The sequence below is a fragment of the Octopus bimaculoides genome, chromosome 5 (genome assembly GCF_046866305.1).
Source record: "Octopus bimaculoides isolate indiv1 chromosome 5, ASM4686630v1, whole genome shotgun sequence".
Taxonomy (NCBI): Eukaryota; Metazoa; Mollusca; class Cephalopoda; order Octopoda; family Octopodidae; genus Octopus; species Octopus bimaculoides.
This window is the reverse complement of record NC_142932.1, coordinates 64975112-65001119: the sequence shown is the minus strand read 5'-3', so window position 1 is coordinate 65001119 and position 26008 is coordinate 64975112. Positions and strand designations below refer to the sequence as shown.

The 26008-nt window shown below is 36.1% G+C and overlaps 1 protein-coding gene and 1 long non-coding RNA gene across 2 annotated transcripts in view; one reads left to right on the top strand and one right to left on the bottom strand.

Moving 5' to 3' along the window:
- Positions 1–26008, bottom strand: part of LOC149135568 (uncharacterized) — a 440654-nt gene that overhangs the window by 394379 nt on the left and 20267 nt on the right. The window lies entirely within an intron of this gene.
- LOC149135569 (myotubularin-related protein 13-like) overlaps positions 1–26008 on the top strand; it is a 223748-nt gene that overhangs the window by 179750 nt on the left and 17990 nt on the right. The window contains exons 16-17 of the mRNA XM_089351883.1: positions 22191–22259; positions 24955–25158. Of these exons, the coding sequence (XP_089208009.1) occupies positions 22191–22259; positions 24955–25158 (273 nt within the window). The remainder of the gene's footprint in view (positions 1–22190; positions 22260–24954; positions 25159–26008) is intronic.

Here is a 26008-nt window from a genome sequence, read left to right as displayed (position 1 = left end):
ACGTTACAAAAATTCATGAACCAATTTTGAAGGACCATAACTGAACAATCGACAAACTTGTTGATATGACTGGTGTGTCCTGGAGCTCCTGCCTATGAATTTGGAGTGTGGAATTGCTAATGAGATGAGTTGCAACAAAATTTGTGCCTCACTTGCTCAAAGAAGATCAAAAGTAGTCACTGCTATATGCATGTCACAAACCGAAAGAACAGTTGGAAACTGATCTAGACCTTTTTTCAAAGGTCATCACTGGTGATGAAAGTTGGTGCTACAGAATTTGAAGATGTAGAATAGGTGAAGAAAAAATGACAGAGGTGTTAAAAGGCATCACTTCGCAAGAGTTCCAGGACTGCTTCGAACAGTGGAAAATGAGTCTGGATCGATGCATTGCTTCGGATGGAATAGAGATATACTATTGACAATCCAATAATTTATTTATATTATAATATTACATGATATACTATGAATATAATATAGCATAATATAGCATAAACAATTATTAAAAAAACCCACAAAAAGCCAACAAATTGTTTCGATTTATATACAGTTCTATTCTATATAAGTCACTTCAGGGTCAGGGTTTAAAGATAGACAAAATTCTGTGTGAAAGGACAGCTGGATTGTAAAAATTAATTCAAATGTCTATGTATTATGAGCATGAGTGTGAACTATTCAATCATCCATCAGTTACAAAAAAAAAAAAAAAAACAGAAACACTAATGGATGATACAACTAAGTAAGTGCAATCCACAACCATTGAAATTCACTTCATTACATCTCAAACACATACTAGTATACACGTATGTCTATGGAAGTCTCTGCAGATATATTTGTCTATATATATGTATGTGAATGTATATATATGCATATATTGTATCACTATGTAAACATGTAATCATATGGCTATTTATTTTTGTGTGTAAATGGATTTGTATATATCTGGATGTGAGTGTATCTGTATGTATGCAGGTATATATGCATGTATGTGTTTTTATATATGTATGCTTATATATATGTGTATATATGTATATGTATCTGTATGTGTTATGTGTATATATGTATATATGTGTGTGTGTATGTATATGTGTGTGTGTGTGTTTGTAGATATGTATATATTTGAGTTTTGTCATCTCAATCTATATAATAACTTAATTTCAGAAATTGATTATTAGTGGACCAATTCTGAATTGCTTCATTTCAGTGCACATTCTTGTAGTTACTGTTAAATTTACCATTATATTTGTATTTAATATTAATTGCATATCACAAATAAGATGTCTTCATTATACTAAATAAATGGGTGTGTAAATACACTTATTTCATTTATTAATTAATTCATGATAATTATAATAATAATAATAATGATAATAATAATAATAAATAGTTTCATTTGACTTACTAAATAAATTTAATAATCAAAATAATAATTATTATAGTATTGTATAGTTTATAAATTGTATTCTTATTACAACAATATTGTTTGTTACTTCTGAAAGTATTGATAGAGTTTGGATATGCACCAGATATGGTCCCTCATTTTGTAAATAATAATATAGATTAGTTCATTGAGAACAGTTCTTATTACTTGTTTGGTTTATATTAATGGTTTCTATCGATTCACTAAATTCTCCCTTCTATAATATACAAATATTAATCATTATTTACTTTTAGTGCCTTACAATTTAACACACTCACTGGTAAAATTTCCACTCATTTACTTATTTATTATTCTAAAATTTTCATTGCATCTGGCAACCTTTTCAATAGTTGTTGACTCTGTCAGTTATTGAAGCTATGTTCTTTTTGTTTCTTTGTGCGCATGTATGTGGGTCAGTGTGTGTGTATACACATGTGTGTATGTATGCATGCATGTATGTGTGTGTGCATATGTATGTGTGTATGTTTGTATGTATGTATTCTACCTGCATATTCATGTTTGTGTGTCCATGTTTTTTTTGTGTGTGTGTGTGTGTACCTCTGTCTCTTTGTGTGTACATGTCTGAGTGTGTGTGTATGGGTTTTTTGCAACTATGTACTGTGTTTGTATGTATGGATGTGTATCTCCATATGTGTCCTTGTATGAAGTGAAGTGCATGTGTATATATAGCCATGCGTTTCAGTCTTCATTTGTGTATGTGTGCTTGTCTGTTCATATAACCTATGTACCTATCTGTCTGTACATCTGTTTACATTCATATCCATATGCCTACATACATGTGCATATACATATACACATATACACACACCCACACTCACACATACATACATCTATCTACATAACTGCCCACTAACTATTCTACTCTACCTGTGGGTATGGTGGTATGATATCTACTATGTATATTTCCTATTTAGTACTGGGAATGTTTCATTTATGAGGATGTACTCCTGTATTTGTTCTTAGCAGAACAGTCCATACTCCTGTATTTCCTTAGCAGAACAGTCCACAACTCTTTTACTCTACAGTAGGTATGTAGATGACATTAATATCATAGTTAAGACCAACTCGAGTAACAGTAATGTAGAAACTGAGAGGAACATAATGGAGAGCATCCAGCAAGTAGCTAACTCCATCCACCAAAGTATCAAGGTAACTATAGATTACCCCAACAACAGACTCCCCATCCTTGATACTGAACTTTAGTTAGAGACTGTGAACAGCAGAGTGTAGCTCCTCCACTCCTATTACATGAAACCCATAGCTTCGAAATATGCTGTTCACAAGAGCTCAGCTTTGTCACACAACATGAAAATTAACATACTGATAGCAGACTTAGTTAGAATAATGAACAACATGTCCCCACTATGCATACCCTATGAAATGAAGAAACATGTACAAAACTTTATGCACTACATGCAATTCTCTGAATATGATCAGAAAGATAGGGTTCGAGTATACAGAGGTGCTAGAAAGAAATTAGATAACATTATATGCAATGATACCAGTGGTACCTGCCCTAGATATAGAAACAAAGACTGGAATAGTATACAAAGAACTTGTGACAAAGCAAACAGGGTGAACACGTGGTATAAAACTAACAAGTATCAAGGAGTGATGTTTGTAGAGGCCACAGCCCATGGAGAGCTAACCCGTAAATTTAGGCAAGCTCTGAAGGAGACCAAACTCAACATTAAGATTGTTGAAAAACCAGGGAAATCCATCAGATCACAACTATGTAGGATGTACCCCTTTGAGAATACCATATGCACCAATGATAACTGCATGGTATGTAGGATTAGCACTGGCATTAACTGTAGAACTACAAACGTAGCTTACAGCATAAGACGCATAGAAGGTGCTTGTAAAAGCATGAACATGACATACATAGGGGAGACATCTAGGAGCATTGTAGAACGACTATATGATGACAAAAAAACAGTCGTCTGTACTCTACCAACATGGAGACAACCTGGGTCAACTTGTCATCTGCCTTTTATCCAAGCAACCAAAGGACCCAACACCGAGACAAATACACGAGTACGTCCTCATAAATGAAACATCCTCAGTACTAAATAGGAAATATATGTAGTAGATATCATACCACCATACCCACAGGTAGAGTAGAATAGTTAGTGGGCTGTTTATGTAGATAGATGTATGTATATGTGGGGGTGTTTATATGTGTATATGTATATGCACATGTATGTAGGCATATGGATATGAATGTAAACAGATGTATAGACAGATAGGTACATAGGTTATATGAACAGACAAGCACACATACACAAATGAAAACTGAAACACATGACCATTTATACACACACACACTTCACTTCACACAAGGACACATATGGAGACACATGTCCACACATATGGAGATACACATCCATACATACAGACACTGTACATAGTTGCAACCTCCCCCCCCACACACACACTAAGACATGCACACACAAGGAGACAGAATAACACACACACTCACACATGCAAACACACACACAAACACATGAATATGCAGGCAGAATACGTACATAGAAACGTACACACACACATACATATGTAAATATGCATACACACATACATACATATATACAGCATACACACACACATACATACATACAGCATACACACACACACACACACATACATACATACATACATACATACATTCATACCTGTGTATGCACACACACTGACCCACACACATGCGCACAAACAAACAAAAAGAACACAGCTTCAATAATGGACAGAGTCAACAACTATTGAAAAGGTTGCAAGACAACAAAAATTTTAGGAAAAATAAATTAGTAAAAACTTTACCAGTGAGTGTGTTAAATAATAAGGCACTAAAAGAGAACGACTCTTCCCAGATACAACAGAATATGCTTCAACACACGAACTCACATAAAGAATCTTGCAAACCAAATCCCAAAACTAAATCATTATTTAAGTAACTTCAAATCTTGTTACCCCTTAAAAAATTAGTAAATTTTATTTCCATTACTATAGCCTAAATATATATCTATGGGTTACTTGGGTTATCGTATTTACAGCCTTAAGTTTATATTAATGTTTATTATGGAATTCTCCCTCTGATAAATTAAGTAAACAAGGAGAAAAATTTCTATTAGGTTTCTATTCATATCTGCTACAGAATTATCCCTCCGAGTAAACAATAGATATAGAAGATTATTATTAGTTAATTCAAACAATAATTTCTTTTTATATCATTTAATTTAAATAAATGGAAGAGTTGTATTGAAGATGTAATTATTTATATATTTTTTGTTGCAGTTATACATAGGGGAAGACTTAGATACTTAATTATATACATATATATACACACCTATGTTACTGTTGTAGGTTGTGGTGACAAGGGACTATCTTGGACATGAACAAGTTTTGATTGGTTTGAGATGTAATGAAGTAAATTTCGATGGTTGTGGATTGCACTTAGTTGTATTGTTTGTTAGTATTTTTGTTGTTTTTTAATTGTAATTGATGGATGATTGAATAGTTGATGCTCACGCTCATAATACATAGACATTTGAATTAATTTTTACAATCCAGCTATCCTTTCACATGGAATTTTGTTTCTCTTTAAACCATGACCCTGAAGTGACTTATATGTAAGGGAACTGTTATTAGGTACGTATATCAGAAAATGTATATAAGTTGAAACAATTGGTTGGCCTTTTATTGTTTTTTAAATAATTGTTTATGTTATATAATATTATGTGCTATTATATTCATAGTATATCATGTAATATCATAATATAGTTGAATTATTGGATTGTCAATAGTATCTCTCTTTTTAATTTATCCTTGTAACTGCATCATACCCATATTTATGTGGTGTACAACTCATGTACCAGTGAATTGGATGTTTAACACACCCCTTTGAAGAATCTCTTTACCTCAGTTTGTTGCTTGATATATATATATATGTATATATATATATATATATACACATGTACACACACACACACACACACACACACACACACACACATATATATATATATATATCATCATCATCATCGTTTAACGTCCGCTTTCCATGCTAGCATGGGTTGGACGATTTGACTGAGGACTGGTGAAACCGGATGGCAACACCAGGCTCCAGTCTAATTTGGCAGAGTTTCTACAGCTGGATGCCCTTCCTAATGCCAACCACTCAGAGTATATATATAAACATGTATATATATACACATATATATATGAACATGTATATATATACACATATATATATGAACATGTATATATATACACATATATATATACATGTATATGTATATATATGCATACATATATATAGGGTGAGAAAGTTGGTATGTGAAAGCATTTGGCTGGATATATAAAAAAACAAAATAGAATGAAAAAACTACAGAAGATTTGTATTATGGTTAAAAAATATATTAAAATCGTTATTTTAGGAAAATGATATGAAATTTTAATTATAGTGCCATTGTTTTTAGAGAAATAAACGGTTTCACATTTTTCTTTCAAATTTTTCAAATTTCTTTACCGATGAAGTGTCATCTATTCATTATGGTGTGATATAGAAGAGTTTGAAACATGGGGAGGTAATCAGAGATATTATTGGTATACGGGAGATAATCAAAAATGTTTGGAATAATTAGGTTTTGTTAATTTAACATGATGTGGTTTTGATAAAATAAAATAAAATGTTAGAAATGGCTAAATTTTGGTTTATATTTTTCAATGAGGTTAGTTTCTTTATTTAATCTAACTTGTGTTGCTGTTCCAATAGCACATTGATAAAATGGAAAGATTGCATACACATGTACATATATATATATATATATACAAGCAGTATAACCCGACCTTGTCCGGGTGTGACTTATTACGCTATCTACGATAAGTCTTGCTAGGTGAAAATCAACTAAAAAAGAAAGTCTTACAACGAAAAAACCCTTATGATGTAAATATGTTCATAATTCAAAAGACGATGAAATTAATAGGGAAAGTCTGAAGGCTGTTTTGCGTAACATTATTAAGCGTATGTAAATTTCATCTGTCTAATTGGCTATAGAAATGCTTGTGCAAAACAACTTTTTGCGCTGCCCTGATTATACATAGCAGGGTAATCCCTTTTCGCAGGAGCTAGGACGGCAATTTGTGATGAAGCAATTGCTGGCGATCTGTTGCTACACAGTTTTGCCAGAATTCTATCAGATTGGGCAAAAGATGTTGATGTACCATTTTGCATTATGTTCAAAATAGCTACTGGAATGTGGTGAATTGCTGCAGTCTGTTGCTGTCATTTTAAACCGACTGATTTCTTTCCCCAGCAAAATCTCTTCTTTGGTGGCATAATCTATGTATATATTAAACAGAACAACAAAAGTTATAATAGATGGCAGGGTCGGTACTTTTCACATATCTGTAATTTTTCAGATTAACATCCGCACGATTACCCAACCCTAACCCTAAAACCCTAAACCTAACCCCAAACCCTAACCCTAACCCTGACCCTAACCCTGACCCTAAAACCATAACCGTAACACTAATCCTAACCCTAACCGTAACCCTAAAACCCTAACCCTGACCCTAAAACTCTAACCCTAACACCCTAGTGAAAATCGTAGTATATTTACAAAACATTGATGAACATGAGTTATATTTTAGTGAATGATTGTGTACTTGCACGTGTATGCGTTTGAGAGAGCGAGAGAGGAAGAGGTAGGTAGAGAGAGGGGGAGAAAGGAATAGAGAGAAAGAGAGGAAGGGAGAACGGAAGACAGTTATAAAGTTGATGTGTGTATGTGTTTATGTGTATGTTATTGTCACAGATCACGTATGTGTGGTTGTGTGTGTTTTTACGTTTCTATGTTATGAAAAATATGTTAGAGGTAGAGGGATACAAGAAAACTATTAAATGGGAGAGAGGAAGAAGAAGACTTTGTATTTATCACGTTCTCTCTCTCTCTCTCTCTCCCTCCCTCTATCTCTCTCTCCCCCCCTCTCTCTCTCTCTCTCCCTCTCTCACTCTTACTCTCTATTTTTTATGTTGAGCGCGTGATATATGTGTATAAGAACGCGTTACAGGTAGAAGGGAAGAAATATAAAAGTTGCTAGAAACAACAGCCAAATCTCCCTTAAATTGCACAAAGTAAATGGAATTTAAAAAATCTAATTACTGCACTGGAAAGTTCACATCGAGAAAATTCCATTGATGTAAAAATTTTTATGACAAAGTAGAAAATGTGGATTTCTATAAACTTTTAAAAAGGCTTCACACAGACAAACAACTTCAGCTTTATATATTAATATATATATATATATATATATATATATATATAGTAGACTTACTTGCAAAATAGGACGTGTGCGTTCAATAATGTAATAATACAAAGAATATATATACATGTATACACACATATATGTACATACTTACATCTACATGTGTATATACATGCATATCAGGGTACAGGACGTTAGAACAATAAACTACAGACAACGGAACGAACACATAGGAAAACGGAAAGCACCTTGGAATATCCCTTCATCAGCTGTCTCTATTCTATCTAGACGTTTCGAAGACCAGACAGGACGTACTCTAGAATAGTCTCTTCCTGAGTAGTGGATCAACCCACTACACAGAGGATTCCAAGGTGGCAAACACAAACCAAGACAGGAAAAAATGGACAGTGAAAACAACATTCAAAAGCCGTACAGCCAAACGCAAATCTGAGGTAGAACGCTAGTAGTTCGTCTTGCCTTCACAGCGGCTGGAGTGAAAAGAAAGTTGACCACAGGTCACACGAGAGCAGAGAGGATGGTGGAGGGAGGAAGTGGAACAAGGAGGAAGGGACAGAAGCAGTGAAGTAGAGGCCAGGACAGAAGGGTAGATAGGAAGATAGAGGAAGACAGATAGATAAATAGATAGAGAGGATGGTGGAGGGAGGAAGTGGAACAAGGAGGAAGGGACAGAAGGGTATAGCAGTGAAGTAGAGGCCAGGACAGAGGTATAGATAGAAAGATAGAGGAAGACAGATAGATAAATAGATAGAAAGATAGATAGATAGATAGACAGATAGATAGATAGAAAGATAGTCACGTCAGAATAATAGTAGACTTACTTGCAAAATAGGACGTGTGCGTTCAATAATGTAATAATACAATATATATATATATATATATATATATATATATATACACACACACATACATATATAGATACCTATGTGTATGTATATATATATATGTATATGTACACATATATAGATACCTATGTATATATGTGTGAGTGTGTCTCTATATATGTATATATGTATGTGTGTGCATATATATGTGTGTATATATATGTGTATATGTATGTGTATATATGTATAATTGTGCATATATATGTGTGTGTATATGTATGTGTATATATGTATATATGTGTGTATATGTTTATACATGTATATGTATATAAAGGTATGTATATATATGTAAATATATATATATATATATATATACATATGCATATATATGTGTATATTTATATATATATATATGTATATATATATTCATTTATTTATGCGTTTCAGCCAAGTGGCTGCGGTCGTGCTGGCGCACCACCATGACTTTCCCTCCGTATGCTGTGCTCTCTGCACGTTCCTTGCATGGCTCTTCTCTGCCACCTGATGTTGTCCAATCAAAACTTTTGATGGCACATCTGGTTTATAAGAGAATTTGACATGTCTGCCCTCAACTGTGTCTCATTTCGAGCCATTGGTTCATCTGGTATCGTGGATAGAAAAGTGTCGAGTTTTGTTTTGAAGACCTCTATATCCATGTCTTGCTGGTCTCTCAATTGTTTTGGCAGGGCATTAAAGAGCTGAGGTCCTCTAAAACCGAGGCTGTTGCAATACCTTGTTTTTATGTGAGATGCAGTGTACGGTACCCTTGGTACTATGCAGTGGCGACCTGTGCGGGCATTCATGTAGTACTTGATGCCAAACTTTGGTACCAGTCCTTCCAGTATTTCCAATATGTAAATTATTACATATCTCTCCTGCCTGCGCTCCGGAGAGTAGAGACTTAGTGCCTCCAATGTGGAGTATAGGCCACTTATAATTGAATTCCATGTCGCATAATTTTTTGCTTCTGTACTTATACTCTGCCATGAATGTCCCCCTTTCTCTAGTTCCTTTTGTATTGATCTACTCCACGAGTTCTTAGGCCAACCTTTCTTTCTATATCCATCCGGATTCCACTGTAAAGCGCCACATTTGGTGTGTCCTTTCTAATTGTGCTACCAATCCACTTCCACTTTTTCTTAAATATTTGCTCCCTAATCGAAACTTGATTTGTTCTTTGCCATAGCTCCATATTGCTTATGTGTTCAGGCCATCTGATTTTAAGTATACTACGCAAGCACCTGTTGATGAATGATTGTATTTGCTTATTTGACTTAACTGTTCTTCGCCATGTCTCAGCCCCATACAATAACACTGCTTTTACGTTAGTGTTAAAAATTCTTATTTTGTTCTTTATTGAAATTACACTTGCGCGCCATACTTTTTTTAACAGTTGAAAAGCAGTCCTTGCTCTACTTATTCTCGTCCTAATATCTTCGTCGGTGCCACCTGAGAACGTTATCTTACTACCTAAATACGTAAACTCGGCTACATCCTCTAGTTCACCAGTTTCTAGTTTAATACGTTTACTGTTTTCTTCATTAACGTGCATAATTTTTGATTTGTCGCAGTTAACTTTCAATCCTAGTTTGGCAGCTATTACTTCTAATTTTGACGTTTTATTTTGCATTTGGCTATATGTTTGTGAAAGTAGCGCTATATCATCTGCAAAGTCGAGATCTTCTAGAGCTTCTGCATCTGTCCATTCAATGCCTGTTTGACTTTCAATTGTAGTTTCCTTCATAATCCAATCTATAACTAGTAGAAATAAAAAGAGAGAAAGTATACACTCCTGTTTTTACTTCGAATTTATCCGTAGCTCCATTTCCATGCAAGACTTGGCATGACATTCATTGGTAAGTTGCTCTTATTATAGATATATACTTCTCTGGTATGCTGTAGTGCTGCACAATTTTCCATAAGCCTTCCCTATCTACACTATCGAATGCTTTTTCGAAATCAATAAAATTAATATAAAGTGGTGCATTCCACTCTACGCTTTGCTCTAAGATGATGTGAAGAGTGGTGATTTGATCTACACATGAACGGTTCTTCCTAAATTCGGCTTGTATATATATATGTGTGTATATATATATATATATATATATATATATATATATATATGTATATATATGTATATGTGTGTGTATATGTATATACGTATATATGTGCATATATATTTATACAGGTACATGTATGTATATATATGTGAATATATATGTATATATATGTATGTATATGTATGTATAGATATATGTGTGTGTGTATATGTATATTTATATATATATATATATGTATATATACATATGTATATATATATATGTATATATATAATTAATACAATAAAAGGATAAACTCTTATATAAGAATTTATCAAGTAGTTATCGTGAAAAAAAAAAAATTCATAGGGAAGAATCTATCGTTTTTCCCTAAATCATAATTATCTATTTATATACATATAAGGGCATAACTATACAAGAATGCCTCATGTTAACTACCGTAATAGACACATTTTTACCAAATGCAAGGAAATGCAGCCTTCAAAGAAGCTAGCCTTTTAAATACAGACTGAACTATAGATCTCCGATTTCGTGATCATTATAGTAATATATAATCTTCACTCGTCAGTATAGTATAGTCAAGACACATAGAAATAAACAAAAAATCAACATACCAAACGAACACCTCATGTATTCTGGACAGCACATAGAAGATTGTTTATCCCTATATAGGATAGCATGGGTTGGACGATTTGACTGAGGACTGGTGAACCAGATGGCTACTCCAGGCTCCAATCTGAAGATTGATTATCCCTATATAGGGATAAACATTCTTCTATGTGCTGTCCAGAATACATGAGGTGTTCGTTTGGTATGTTGATTTTTTGTTTATTTTTATGTGTCTTGACTATACTATACTGACGAGTGAAGATTATATATTACTATAATGATCACGAAATCGGCGATCTATAGTTCAGTCTGTTTTTAAAAGGCGAGCTTCTTTGAAGGCTGCATTTCCTCGCATTCAGTAAAAATGTGTTTATTATGGTAGTTAACGTGAGGCATTCTTGTATAATTATGTCCTTATATGTATATAAATAGATAATTATATGTATATATATATATATGTAAACATACATATGCATATATATATATATATGCATATGTATGTATATCATCATCATCATTGTTTAACGTCCGCTTTCCATTCTAGCATGGGTTGGACGATTTGACTGAGGACTGGTGAACCAGATTGCTACACCAGGCTCCAATCTGATTTGGCAGAGTTTCTACAGCTGGACACCCTTCCTAACGCCAACCACTCCGAGAGTGTAGTGGGTGTTTTTACGTGCCACCGGCATGAAGGCCAGTCAGGCGGTACTAGGCAACGGCCACACTCAAAACGGTGTATTTTACGTGCCACCTGTCCAATGAAGGAAGGTACGCATAAGTGGGCTGGGTACACCCCTGGCAGAGGCCTTGGATTTAGGTCTCACTTGGCTTGCTGGGTCTTCTCACGCACAGCAAATTTCCAAAGGTCTCAGTCAGAAGTCATCACCTCAGTGAGGCCCAATGTTCGAAGGTCGTGCCTCACCACCTCAGCCCAGGTCTTCCTGGGCCTACCTCTTCCACAGGTTCCCTACACTGCTAGGGTGTGGCACTTTTTCACACAGCTATCCTCATCCATTCTCGCCACATGACCAGACCAGTGCAATCGTTTCTCTTGTACACCACAACTGATGCTTCTTAGGTCCAACTTTTCTCTCAAGGTACTTACGCTCTGACTAGTATGCACACTGACATTACACATCCATCGGAGCATACTAGCTTCATTCCTTGCGAGCCTATGCATGTCTTCAGCAGTCACGGCCCATGTTTCACTGCCATGAAGCATTGCTGTTCGTACACATGCGTCATACAGTCTGCCTTTTACTCTGAGAGAGAGACCCTTTGTCACCAGCAGAGGTAAGAGCTCTCTGAACTTTGCCCAGGCTATTCTTATTCTAGCAGCTACACTTTCAGCACACACTCCCCCACTACTAACTTGGTCACCCAGATAACGGAAGCTACCAACTATGTCTAGTTTTTCTCCCTGGAATGTGGCAGAAGTTGTTTTCTGCACATTTACAGTGTTTTTTTGCTCCTGAACATCTGCTACATACAAAAACTAACTTCCTAGTTAACCTTCCTTTGATATTGCTGCACCTCTTATGTGTCCATAGCTTGCACTGGGTGCATCTTATAGAGTTACTTCCCACTCCTTTTCTACAGATCGAGCAGGGCCATCTACCTGAAGGGGTTTGTGTTTTGTCTACCTTACTACTTATTAGGACTTTGGTTTTAGCTAGGTTGACTCTAAGGCCCTTTGATTTTTGTCCTTGCTTCCACACCTGAAACTTCTCCTCTAGTTCTGATAGTGACTCAGCAATTAGTGCAAGGTCATCAGCATAGAGGAGCTCCCAGGGGCATCCTGTCTTGAATTCCTTTGTTATTGCCGCCTGGAGCAATATGAGAAATAGGAGGGGGCTGAGGACAGAACCTTGGTGGACCCCTACCTCTACCCGGAATTCTTCACTGTACTCATTTCCATCCCTCAGCTTATTGACAGCGCCTCTGTACATGGCTCGCACAGCTCTCACTAACCATTCTTCTATCCCTAGTTTTCTCATTGACCACCAGATGAGGGATCGGGGGACCCTGTCAAAGGCTTTCTCCATGTCAACGAAAGCCAGGTACAGAGGTTTATCCTTGACTAGGTATTTCTCCAGCAGCTGTCTTACCAGAAATATAGCATCAGTGGTGTTTTTCCCAGGCACGAACCCAAACTGCATCGCATCTAAACTGACTCTCTCCCTAATTAGTTGGGGCTATGACCCTCTCCGTGACTTTCATTACCTGATCTAACAACTTGATACCTCTGTAATTATTTGTAATCTAAAGCATCACCTTTACCTTTGTAGCAGTTGACAATGGTGCTGCTACACCAGTCATTGGGCAACACTCTTTCGTGTATCACTTGGTTAACAATATGGGTAACTAGGCTATAGCCGACACTGCCAGATATTTTGAGCATCTCTGCAGTGTCTTCATACTCTTAATTGCTTTATCTACCATGGTACTGTTAACTCGGATAGCTGGTCCCTCTGTTGGGTCGACGTTCAACAGACTCTCTTTCTCCCATTCATTCTCTTTATTGAGCAATCTTTAGTAGTGGCGTCTCCAAACCTCTTTCTTTGCAGCCTTGTTTAGTGCAAGCGTACCATCATCCATGTGAACACATTTCTCTCCCACGATATCACGATTCTCTCTCACACACTGTCTTGCAACATGAAATACCTCAATATATATATGCATACGTATATATGGGAACTACAGGCCCATCTCTCTGACTTCACATATTAGCAAAGTCATGGAACGAATTGTCAGAAGGAGATTGATTGCGTTCCTAGAAGAATATGACTTGCTGAATGAGACCCAGCATGGTTTCCGTCCAGGTAGAAGCTGCCTCACGCAGCTCTTGCAGCATTATGACTGGGTCCTGAAGCAGCTACTTGACCATTCAAATGTTGATGTGATATATCTCGACTTTGCAAAAGCCTTTGACAAAGTTGATCATGGCTTGATATGTCACAAGCTGCGAAACCTTGGCATAGCTGGTAAATTAGGAGAGTGGCTGCATGACTTCCTGAATGGTAGAAGTCAGACAATTGCAGCCAATGGAGAACTATCTAGGGAAACACAAATATTGAGCGGAGTTCCACAAGGAACTGTTCTGGGGCCACTACTGTTCATAGTGGCCCTTCCGGACATGCCCACGGTCACTCGGAGAGCCACTGTCACTAGCTATACTGATGACACAAAGATATCTCAGGCAATAAAGAATCCTGATGATATTGTAAGCCTGCAGAATGACCTAAATGCAATATATGAGTGGGCAGAGCAAAATAAAATGCAGTTCAATGCAAAACAATTTCAAGTACTGTGCTACAAGACCACAAGTACCTCCCAACTGGCATACACAGGGCCTGGAGGTACTGCAATCCCAGAACCACAAACAGTAAGAGATCTGGGCATCAACATGTGTAGTGATGCATCATTTCACATGCACATTGTCAAGTTGACAGCAAAGTGCAGACAACTGGCAGGGTGGATACTGAGGACATTCCGTACAAGGGATCAAAAAGTCATGTTGACTCTATGGAAGACATTTGTTCTGAGCCGCCTAGACTATTGCTCTCAGTTGTGGTCACCACACAGTGTTAAGCGGACAGCAGAACTCGAGACAATTCAATGGCACTATACAAAAAAGATTGCCACAGTCCAACAGATGAACTACAGGGAGCGACTGAAGGCACTAGGTCTCTACTCCCTGGAGCGCAGGCGGGAGAGATATGTAATAATATACATATGGAAAATACTGGAAGGACTGGTGCCAAACTTTGGTATCAAGTACTACAGGAATGCCCGCACGGGTCGCCACTGCATGGTGCCAAAGGTACCGTCCACTGCATCTCACATAAGAACGAGTTACTGCAGCAGCCTCGGTTTCAGAGGACCTCAGCTCTTCAATGCCCTGCCAAAACATTTGAGAGACATGCAAGACATGGATGCGGAGGTCTTCAAGACAAAACTTCTCAGGTGGGGGAGAAGAGCCATGCAAGGAACGTGAAAATCACGGTGGTGCACCAGCATGACCGTAGCCACTTGGCTGAAACACATACATAAATACATAAAAAAATACATATATATACATACATATACATATACATCCATATCCATATATATACACATATATATATACATATACATTCATACATACTTATAGATATATGTATATACGTATGTGTATATACACACATATACACACACACAAATATATATAGCCACTTGGCTGAAACCCATAAATAAATAAATATATATATATATATATATATATATATATATATATATATATATATATATATATGTATGTATATGTATATATGAATATATATATATATATATATATATGTATGTATATGTATATATGAATATATATATATATATATATATATATATATGTATGTATACGTATATATGAATATATATATATATATATATATATATATATATATATATATATGTATGTATGTATACGTATATATATATGAATATATATATATATGTATGTATGCATATATGTATATATTTATATGTATGCATATATATATGTATGTATACATATATATATATGTGTATGTATGTATATGTGTATGTATATTTATATGTTTGTATGTATATATATATATATATTTATATATATATATGGGAGAATATACAAATAATAACAACAGACGAGGACAGGTGGTGTAAATAACAAAAGGATTATATATATTCATATGTATATATATATGTGTGTGTGTAAATATGTATATATATGTGTGTGTATTTGTTTATATATATGTATGCATATATATAATTATATATATATATATATATACATCATCATCATCATCATCATCGTTTAACGTCCGCTTTCCATGCTAGCATGGGTTGGACGATTTGACTGAGGACTGGTGAAACCGGATGGCAACACCAGGCTCCAGTCTGATTTGGCAGAGTTTCTACAGCTGGATGCCCTTCCTAACGCCAACCACTCAGAGAGTGTAGTGGGTGCTTTTACGTGTCACCCGCACGAAAACGGCCACTCTCGAAATGGTGTCTTTTATGTGCCACCTGCACAAGCCAGTCCAGGGGCACTGGCAACGATCTCGCTCGAAAATCCTACAGGAGCTAGTCAGGCGGTACTGGCAACGGCCACGCTCAAAATGGTGCATCTCATGTGCCACCCGCACAAGAACCAGTCCAGGGGCACTGGCAACGATCTTACTTGGCTTGCCGGGTCTTCTCACGCACAGCCCATTTCCAAAGGTCTCGGTCCGTAGTCATCGCCTCGGTGAGGCCCAATGTACGAAGGTCTTGCCTCACCACCTCAGCCCAGGTCTTCCTGGGCCTACCTCTTCCACGGGTTCCCTCAACTGTTAGGGTGTGGCACTTTTTCACGCAGCTATCCTCATCCATTCTCACCACATGTCCATACCAGCGCAATCGTCTCTCTTGCACGCCACAACTGATGCTTCTAATGTTCAGCTTTTCTCTCAAGATACTTACACTCTGACGGGTATTCACATTGACATTACACATCCAATGGAGCATACTGGCTTCATTCCTTGCGAGCTTACGTATGTCCTCAGCAGTTACAGCCCATGTTTCACTGCCATGTAGCATGGTTGTTCGTACGCATGCGTCATACAGTCTGCCTTTTACTCTGAGTGAGAGTCCCTTTGTCGCCAGCAGGGGTAAGAGCTCTCTAAACTTGGCCCAGGCTATTCTTATTCTAGCAGCTACACTTTCAGCGCACCCACCCCCACTACTAACTTGGTCGCCCAGATAGCGGAAGCTATCGACTACCTCTAGTTTTTCACCCTGGAATGAGATAGAAGTTGTTTCCTGTTTGTTTGCAGTCTTTATTGCACCTGAACATCTGCCACAAACAAAAACTATATATACATATATAGATTATTTATATTATATATATGTATATATATATATATAAATGCAGTGGGTAGCAAAAATAACACATCAGTTTTTTATAAATTTCACAATAAAAAAATTGTTCAATTTGAATGATAGTTACTTCACGTATTTTAACGAACATTATCTAACTAAACATGGAGGTAAATTTAGAAACATTGTTTTTATGTACTCTCATTGCCAATTTTTGAATTTGACTGTGTGCAAAAGTATTTAACACGATTTATTAACAAGTATTTAACACGATCTAATAGCATATCCTCTGTTCTGCCTTACAGCCTCTTATCATTTTCTGTAGTTTTCAGTGAGCTTCTTGCATGAAGATTTTGGCAGTTTCACCCATTCTTCTTCACAGACTTTCTTCATTTCCTTGATATTTTGGGGATCTCTTGTGTGTAGTCTCATCTTCAACTTTTTCCATAAATTTTCTATTGGATTGAGATCTGGTGACTGGCTAGGCCATTCCAGAACATCAATTCTATTTTCATTGAACCAGTGTTGAGTTCTTTTAGCCCTGTGCTTTCAATCGTTGTCGTGTTGGAATACAAAATCTCGGTCAAGCCCAGATGGATTGATAAGATTTGCTTGTATTTTGCTGCATTCATTTTTTTTTCGACGACATCCATTTCTCCAACTCCGTTATAGGAAAGACAACCCCAAATCATTACCCCCGTATTTGACTGTTGGGATGGTGTTTACTCGGTTGCATTCAGTTCCTTTTTTCTTCCATACTTGGATGCACATGTTTCTCCTGAAAAGCTCAATTTTCATTTCATCTGACCAAATAACTTTCTTCCAGAATTCATCTGATTCATGTTCATACTTTTTAACAAATTTCAAATGGTCTTGCGCATGTTTACATTTTAATAGTGGAGTCTTTCTTGGTGATCTAGAATACAGGCCTGTACGATTCAGTGATCTCTTAATTGTATATTTACTTACTTCAATTCCAGCATTTTTCAGATCATTCTGAATTTCTCTTCGAGTCAAAAATGGTTGTTTCTTCACATTCCAAGCTATATATCGTTCAGTAGTCGTGTTTAATTTACGCAGATGACCACTCCTTTGAATATTTTCAGTAGTATCATATTTTTTCTACTTTCGAATAACAGCACCAACTGTACACACAAGCAAATTTATATCTTGAGCAATTTTTCGATACCCCTTACTATCTTTGTGCAGCTTTATGATCTTCAGTCGCATATCATTTGACAATTCTTTTGTTTTAACCATTTTTATAAGTTTAGATAGCGGGACAGTCTGTAGTGTATCAAACCTGTTATCACTATGTGCCATTTGAGCGACATGCTTAGTTAATACATATATTGAAGACAACTTGTGATTGGTTGAAGTACAAGCTGTATCAAAATAACTGAAAATAGTTTTAAAATACTCTTTTTACCGTATTATTTGTATAGGTGTTAAATACTTTTGCACACAGTCAAATTCGAAAATTGGCAAAAAAAGTACATAAAAACAATGTTTCTTAATTTTCTTCTTTGTTTAGTTAGAGAATGTTCATTAAAATACTTGAAGTAAGTATCATTCAAATTGAATGATTTTTCAGTGAAATTTATGAAAAACCGATGTGTTAATACTTTTGCTACCCACTGTATATATATATATTGTGCAAAGTGAAAACTACAACTCAAAAATGAAGTAAAAAACAAACACAGAGTTGGTGTTAGTTTGATGTTCAGGGAATGACAAAAAAAAAAAAAGGAAATGTCTTTAATGCTTTGAGTATACACTCTTCTTGTGGAAGATAGGATAGAAATGGAGAGAAAAAAACATTGTTTTCATGAAATGAAGCAGAGATTTTGCTTTTTTGTACTGTTTGTTTGTTATTCTCACAAACAGGGTCATCTGATGTGTGCATTAATGCATTGATCTTGTTTTGTTAGTACATTTTAAAAATTATTTTAAGGTTTTCCTGGAGTTGTCCATTGTTAATTTGAGACAGTAGGAGAGGAATATAATATGCATATTACCGCATGAAGTTACTTTAAATGCATTATGAGTGTGTCATTGAGTGACATCTTCATGACTACATTACAACTCGACTGTAACTTCTTTCTTTTCTGTCTGTAAGGAACACAGCATACATTGATATGTTTATCTCTGAATCATTTATGTCTACAGAGAAATATGTTTCTATAAGTGCAATGCATATTGCTTGACTGCATGCAGAAATATACCTCTGGTATGCAATTTTGCTTTTGCTGATGCTTTGTAAGTGGCCTCTGATATTTATCAGTAGAATTGGTGTGATAATTGGCATGGAGGCAGTGATGGCTATCCTGGGTCTATTATTTGAGGTGGTCTTATGTTTGGATGAGCATGACTGTTGTGCTATCTTTTATGCTACATCTAAAAATCTTGTCATTCTACTGCTTTTTGGCGTATTATGGGTTATGGTCTTCTTTAGGTATGATTTTAGTCTACCTTGTTGGCTGGGTGGGTTCTAGTTAATATTTTGAGTTTCATTTTGTCTGAGCTTTGGATGCATGAAACAGCAGCTCGTCTCCATCTCACTATGCCAGCAGACACCTTTTATGTAGAACTTGCAGATGGTTCACATTTCAGGTACTGTTTCCTTGTTGATTTTGCTTGTAGTAATTTTAACTTTAAATCCAGTGTCATTAGTCTTTCAGCTGGTTCCTTTTTTTTTTTTTTTTTTGCACTGTTTCTCTGAAAGGTGGTGTAGGGGCTGCTTTTCTTGAGAGCTTTAGTTTCCTTTTTGGTTGTTACACCTTTATGGATATGTTTGTTAACAAATACAAAGCTGATTGTATTGTTGTAGCCTTCTTTATTGGGCTTTTCAACATTGGTACTGTTCTTTGAGCACTACCATTTTTAAGAATGGTATGCAGTGTCTAAGAGTGGTCTAATGAGTAACACAAGCATTAACAGTCTGCCCTTCACCCTTATGCAAAAGATTTTTGTTGTCAGTGGTGGTAGTAGCTCCCTGAACTTTCTCCAACCAGTTCTCACTCTAACTAATATACTTTCAGAGCAATTACCTCCAAAGCTATCAACGACATCTAGTGAGCTGTTTGGATATTTAAAAGACTCGGTTTCTGGTGTGCTCATAGGAATTGCTCCAGTATATCCTATGACATATAAAGTCTACATTTTCAGATAGTCTGCCAATGATTTCACTGCACCTTTTATGTGTTCACAGCTTACATTGAGTACAGCATGTGGAGTTTTTAGCTATTCCTTTTTTGCATATAGAGCAAGGCCATTTCCCTGAAGGTAATAGGGTCCTGTCTTCTTACCTATTTATTAAAACTTTTGTCTTTTCTAGGTTTACCTTAAGGCTTTTCAATTCTAGGTTTTGCTTTCATGCCTACAATTTCTTTTCTAATTCCTCTATGGATTTAGCTATAAGAACAAGATCTTCAGCATATAGAAGTTCCTACCGACAGCCAGCTTTTAACTCCTCTGTGATGGCATGTAGGGCTATGTGGAATAGGAGAGAACTAAAGACTGAACCTTGATGGACTTCTACCTTCATGCTAAATTCATTACTGAAATCATTGTCAACTCTCACTTTACTTGCTACATCCTTGTACAGAGCTTGAACCACCTGCACAAGCCATTCATATACTCCTAGTTTCCTCAGTGTCCACCAGATTACTGAATGTGGTACCCTGTCAAATGCTTTCTCCAAATCAACAGAATCCAGGAAAAGCACTTTATTCTTAGCCAAGTATTTCTTCAACAGTTGCCTCACAAGGAAAATTGCATCTGTAGTACCTGTTCTGGAGACAAAGTCAAACTGATTTGCATCCAGGTCTGCTCTGTCATGGATCTATTGGGCTGTGGCTTTCTCTGTAACCTTCATAACTTGATCTAGAAGTTTGATTCCCTTATAGTTGCTTCTTTTTAGGGCATCCCTCCTGAATGACTTGATGACCTATCTGGGTTGCAATCATGTATGTCACTTTCCCAGATGTTTTAAGCACTTCTGCAACTATCCCTGATGGACCCACTGCTTTCTCTCTCTTCATATCCTTAATTATCTTATCTACTACACTGTTGTCAACATAAATCGCTGACCTCACAGTTGGGTCAACATAAGGCAACCCCTGTTTATCCCATGTGTTCTCCACACTCAGTAGCCTTTCGTAATAGCAAATCCACACTAGTTTCTTTTGTTTCATATCAATATCAAGTTCATCAGTTGATCACAGCTGGAATGTTTTCTAGCTGTCTTGAGATAGTTTAGTATTTGGAGTGTAGCTTTGTTTTGTTATATATGGAGGAATCGCCAGAAAACATTAGAAAGTTGATAACATTTGAAATAACCTTGACAAAAGGAGAGAGGAAAAAAAATTATTAATAATTTTTGATTTCACTTTCTACCATATATTACTTTCTCTCTCTCTCTCTCTCTCTCTCTCTCTCTCTCTCTCTCTCTCTCTCTCTCTCTCTCTCTCTCCCTCCCTCTCTTCCTCTCTCTTTTCTCTCTCCCCTTTCTCTTCTCTCTCTCTCCCTCCCCCTCTCGCTGGGTAACTATGTACTTCCTCCATAGCAAGACACCTGTTTCTGCTTCTCTGTCACACTCTAACCTTTCATCATCTGACATGAGTTCTCTCCTCAAATGACCCTGACCCTCTCAAAATTCTTTGTCTTGCAAGTTACTTAGTGACCCTGCTAGTGCTGGTGCCACATAAAAAGCATTCAGTCCACACTGTAAAGTGGTTGGCATTTGGAAGGACATCAAGCTGTAAAAATCATGCCAAAACTAACTCCACCTATGCTAGTGCTGCATAAAAAGCACTGAGTCCACTCTGCAGAGTGGTTGGTACTAGGAAGGGTATCCATCTGTAAAAAAACCTGCCAAAACAGACGCAGTAACCTGGGGTAGTGTTTTACCTGGCCGGCTCCTGTCAACCATCCTACCCATGCATGTTTGGAAGATGGACATTAAATGATGATGATGATGATGATGATGAGGGTTACTATTAGTCATTATTCATCAATTTTTTTCTCTAAATTATTTAAAATTTTTTTTATTTTCAGAATGATTCCAGCATGGATGAAAATGGAGTTGCATATGCTATTCTACCTCTTGCAACCTCTTTCTGTCGAGTAAGTGAATTTAAGTTCATAGGAATCCTTTTAAAATCTAGAGTAATGGTGCTTAAGGAACTCGCTACAAATTTAGAAGTAAACAAGTAAAAACATAAGCAAACCAACAACTACAATAGTTTATATTTTTACCGTGTATTTCAATAGTTCAGGCTTAAAAGCACAGATCAAATTAATGATGTTACAATTTAAAATTCTAATATTGCAGGCAGGTAGTATTAAATCATGTGGATGAATGCCTGCATTATTGATGGAACATTGTCCAGCTCCTAGACTTATTTCCTTCTCAGTGTTTCCCTTGCATATTCAATCCCTCTCTACAGATTACATCAGTTATTTTATTACTAAAGTGTGGCAGTTTAAAAAAAAAGGAAATGTCATTAGAGGTGTGAATGTCTGTGACGTTATCAAGATGGTGTCTGGCAAAGGATGCTGGGTAACTGGTGTCTATTAAGAATTTTTGGAGAGATGTCAACAGTTAGTATCAAAGTCACAGAAGAAATATTGAAGATTTAAAGATTAAAGGAGCTATCCTGGTTAATATGGCATGAGACATTGTTAGTCAGAGTAATTGCAGTTACTAAACCCCTTGCAGATGGAAAGCGGTATTGACCACATTGAAACACTGTGTGTGTGAGCTGTGCAGTGTCTCATTGTGTGCAGTACTGTGTTTTCAAATATACCATAATGAGAAGAATCTGTAAATATACTGTAAAATTCCTTGTATGAAAAATTATGTAGTTACTGAATGGCCTAATACTGGTACACAGCACAGACTGTCAGTACTAAATCTGTCTGCAAGAGGCTAATGGTTATTATATGGTATTATGTCAAACATTGTAGTCATATCCTGAACTGTAGCAGACATCTTGCTAATGACACAATCTTAGACTTATAAGTTTCCATTAAAATCAAATCAATAAATTGGATCAAAGCTGTCAGCAGATTCATTGGTAAGAGAGATAAAATATCTGATTCTATTAATGGAAATTTATATCAATGAAATCTGAACTCAAATGCCTACATTCTGGAGACAGTCAGACACACTACTGATTCTGCCCTATCATAAAGTAATACTACTAATAATAATTCTTTCTGATTTTGGCACAAGCCCAGTGGTTTTAGGGGAAGGGCTCAGTCAATTACATTTACTCCAGTACTTGACCAGTACTTTATTTTTTATTGATCCCCAAAGGCCAAGTTGACTTTGGCAGGATTTGAACGTAAAACATATCCCACATTCTAAAAATTCTGCCAGTTTGTCACTGTCAATAATGATAATAATAATAATAAATCTTCCTACTGTAGGCACAATGCTAAAAGTTTTGGAGGATTAGGAGCTAGTTGATGACTTTAACCCCAGTACTTGACTGGCACTTATTTCATCGACCATGAAAGAATGAAAGGCAAAGTTGACCTCGGCAGAGTTTGAACTCAGAACATAAAGACAAACAAAATGCTGCTTAGCATTTTGCCTTCCATGCTAGTGGTTCTATCAGTTCACCACCTTAATAATAATAATAATAATAATAATAATAATAATAATAATCCTTTCTAATATAGACACAAGACCTGTAATTTTGTAAGAGAAGGGTAGTTGATTATATCAATTCCAGTGCTCAACTAGTACTTATATTATTGACTCTGAAAGGATAAAAAGCAAAGTTGACCTTGGCAGAGTTTGAATTCAGAATGTAAATTTGCCTGGCATGTAAATGGTTCTGCTAGGTTGCCACCTTTATTGTTGCCTCCACCTTAGCGAAGGAAGAGGTATTGTTTCTCAGTTGTGTTTGATTGTTTGTTTGTTTGTTTGTCCTTGGACAAGATATCTCAAGAACCACTGGATGGATTCAGATGAAGCTTCTAAGAATATTTGGCCTCATGACTGGCATGAACTGATTAGATTTGGGGATTGATCCAGTACCAGACAAGGATTCTGGATTATTTTTCCTGTCTTTTTTTACTTAATTTTTGAGAGCGGTTGGGTTCATTTTTAGTATTCTCATTTGTGAGAGCAGTTGAGTTTATTTCAGATATTCTCATTTTAAAAATCATCTCTGACTAATCATTGAGAGGACATTGGTGTTGCTTTGGCAGAGGTTTATGCTCTCTGAGTGTTATTATTATTATTATTATGATGGATGTATTGGGTTTCATATATTTGTACCCCAGTGTCACTTTGATGGCATGTTATGCTCTCTCACTGAATAATAATAACAATAAAAATAATAAAAATAAAATGAAATACCTCATGATGTAAAAAAAAACTCTCAAAATATGCTGAATTAAATGTAGAACTATTAAGAATGTGGGAATATCTAGCAGGAAAAGTGAAAGTTGTACCAGTTATCAGAGCATTAGGTTCCTGCAAAAATTATCATACCACCTGAACTGGCTATCAAAACAGATGTCTGAGCACTCTGAAATTATGTGTTCTTTGGAACAGTTAATATTTTCAAGGTCTAAGGCCTTTGAAAAAAGAAAAAAAAGAAAGACAAATACCAGTCGTTTAGATCTACACTGTGCAATGAAGAAATAACTATTGCAGTAGTAGTAGTAGTGTGAAATAGATCTGTGTAATGATTGCTTAATTTTATTTGTTGTTTTCAGTAATTAATGAATTTCCTAATTTATTTTCAATATGGAGTGAAAGTGTTGTGATTTAAAACTAGCAAAATAAAATGCATATTTCCAGAAATTGTGCACTGGTGTAATTCAGTTTGCGTACACTTGTGTACAAGAACATGCAGTGTGGAGAAACAATCAGTTCTGGGAAGCTTCATTTTATCTTGATGTCCAAAAAGAAATCCGTCAACTCTATTTGCCTCACTATGAAGAACATTTTGTTGCTGAAAACACACGGGAAGAGGCAAAGAATTCAAGTTATGGCCGAGATTCGGTAGGTATGAATTTTTGACACTTGGTTTGTACTTGTTTTAGCTTTTGATTATTAATATTTAATAACTAAAAAACAATGTTGTTTATATTTAGTAACTAAAATGCAATGATGTTATTTATATTTACATCAGTAGCACCTATACCGGTTGCATGTAAAAAACACCCACTACACTCTTGGAGTGGTTGGCGTTAGGAAGGGCATCCAGCCCTAGAAATCATGCCAAATCAGATTGGAACCTGATGCAGCTCCCTGGTTTACCAGTTTTCAGTCAAACTGTCCAACCCATGCCAGCATGGAAAATGGATGTTAAATGACAATGATGAATAATTAAAATACAATATTTTTTTTACTTTCAACAACTATACTACAACAATATTGTTTATATTTAATTACTAGGCACAGGAGTGGCTGTGTGGTAAGTAGCTTGCTTACCAACCACATGGTTCCGGGTTCATTCCCACTGCGTGGCACCTTGGACAGGTGTCTTCTGCTATAGCCTCGGGCTGACCAAAGCCTTGTGAGTGGATTTGGTAGATGGAAACTGAAAGAAACCCGTCGTATATATGTATATATATATATGTATGTGTGTATATATGTTTATGTCTGTGTTTGTCCACCCAGCATTGCTTGACAACTGATGGTGGTGTGTTTACGTCCCCATAACTTAGTGGTTCAGCAAAAGAGATTGATAGAATAAGTACTAGGCTTCCAAAGAATATGTCCTGGGGTCGATTTGCTCAACTAAAGGGCAGTGCTCCAGTATGGCCACAAAAGAGTACTAAAACACAATGATATTGTTAATATTTAATAACTATAGTTTAGTTGTTGATAAGTAACATAAAAATATTGC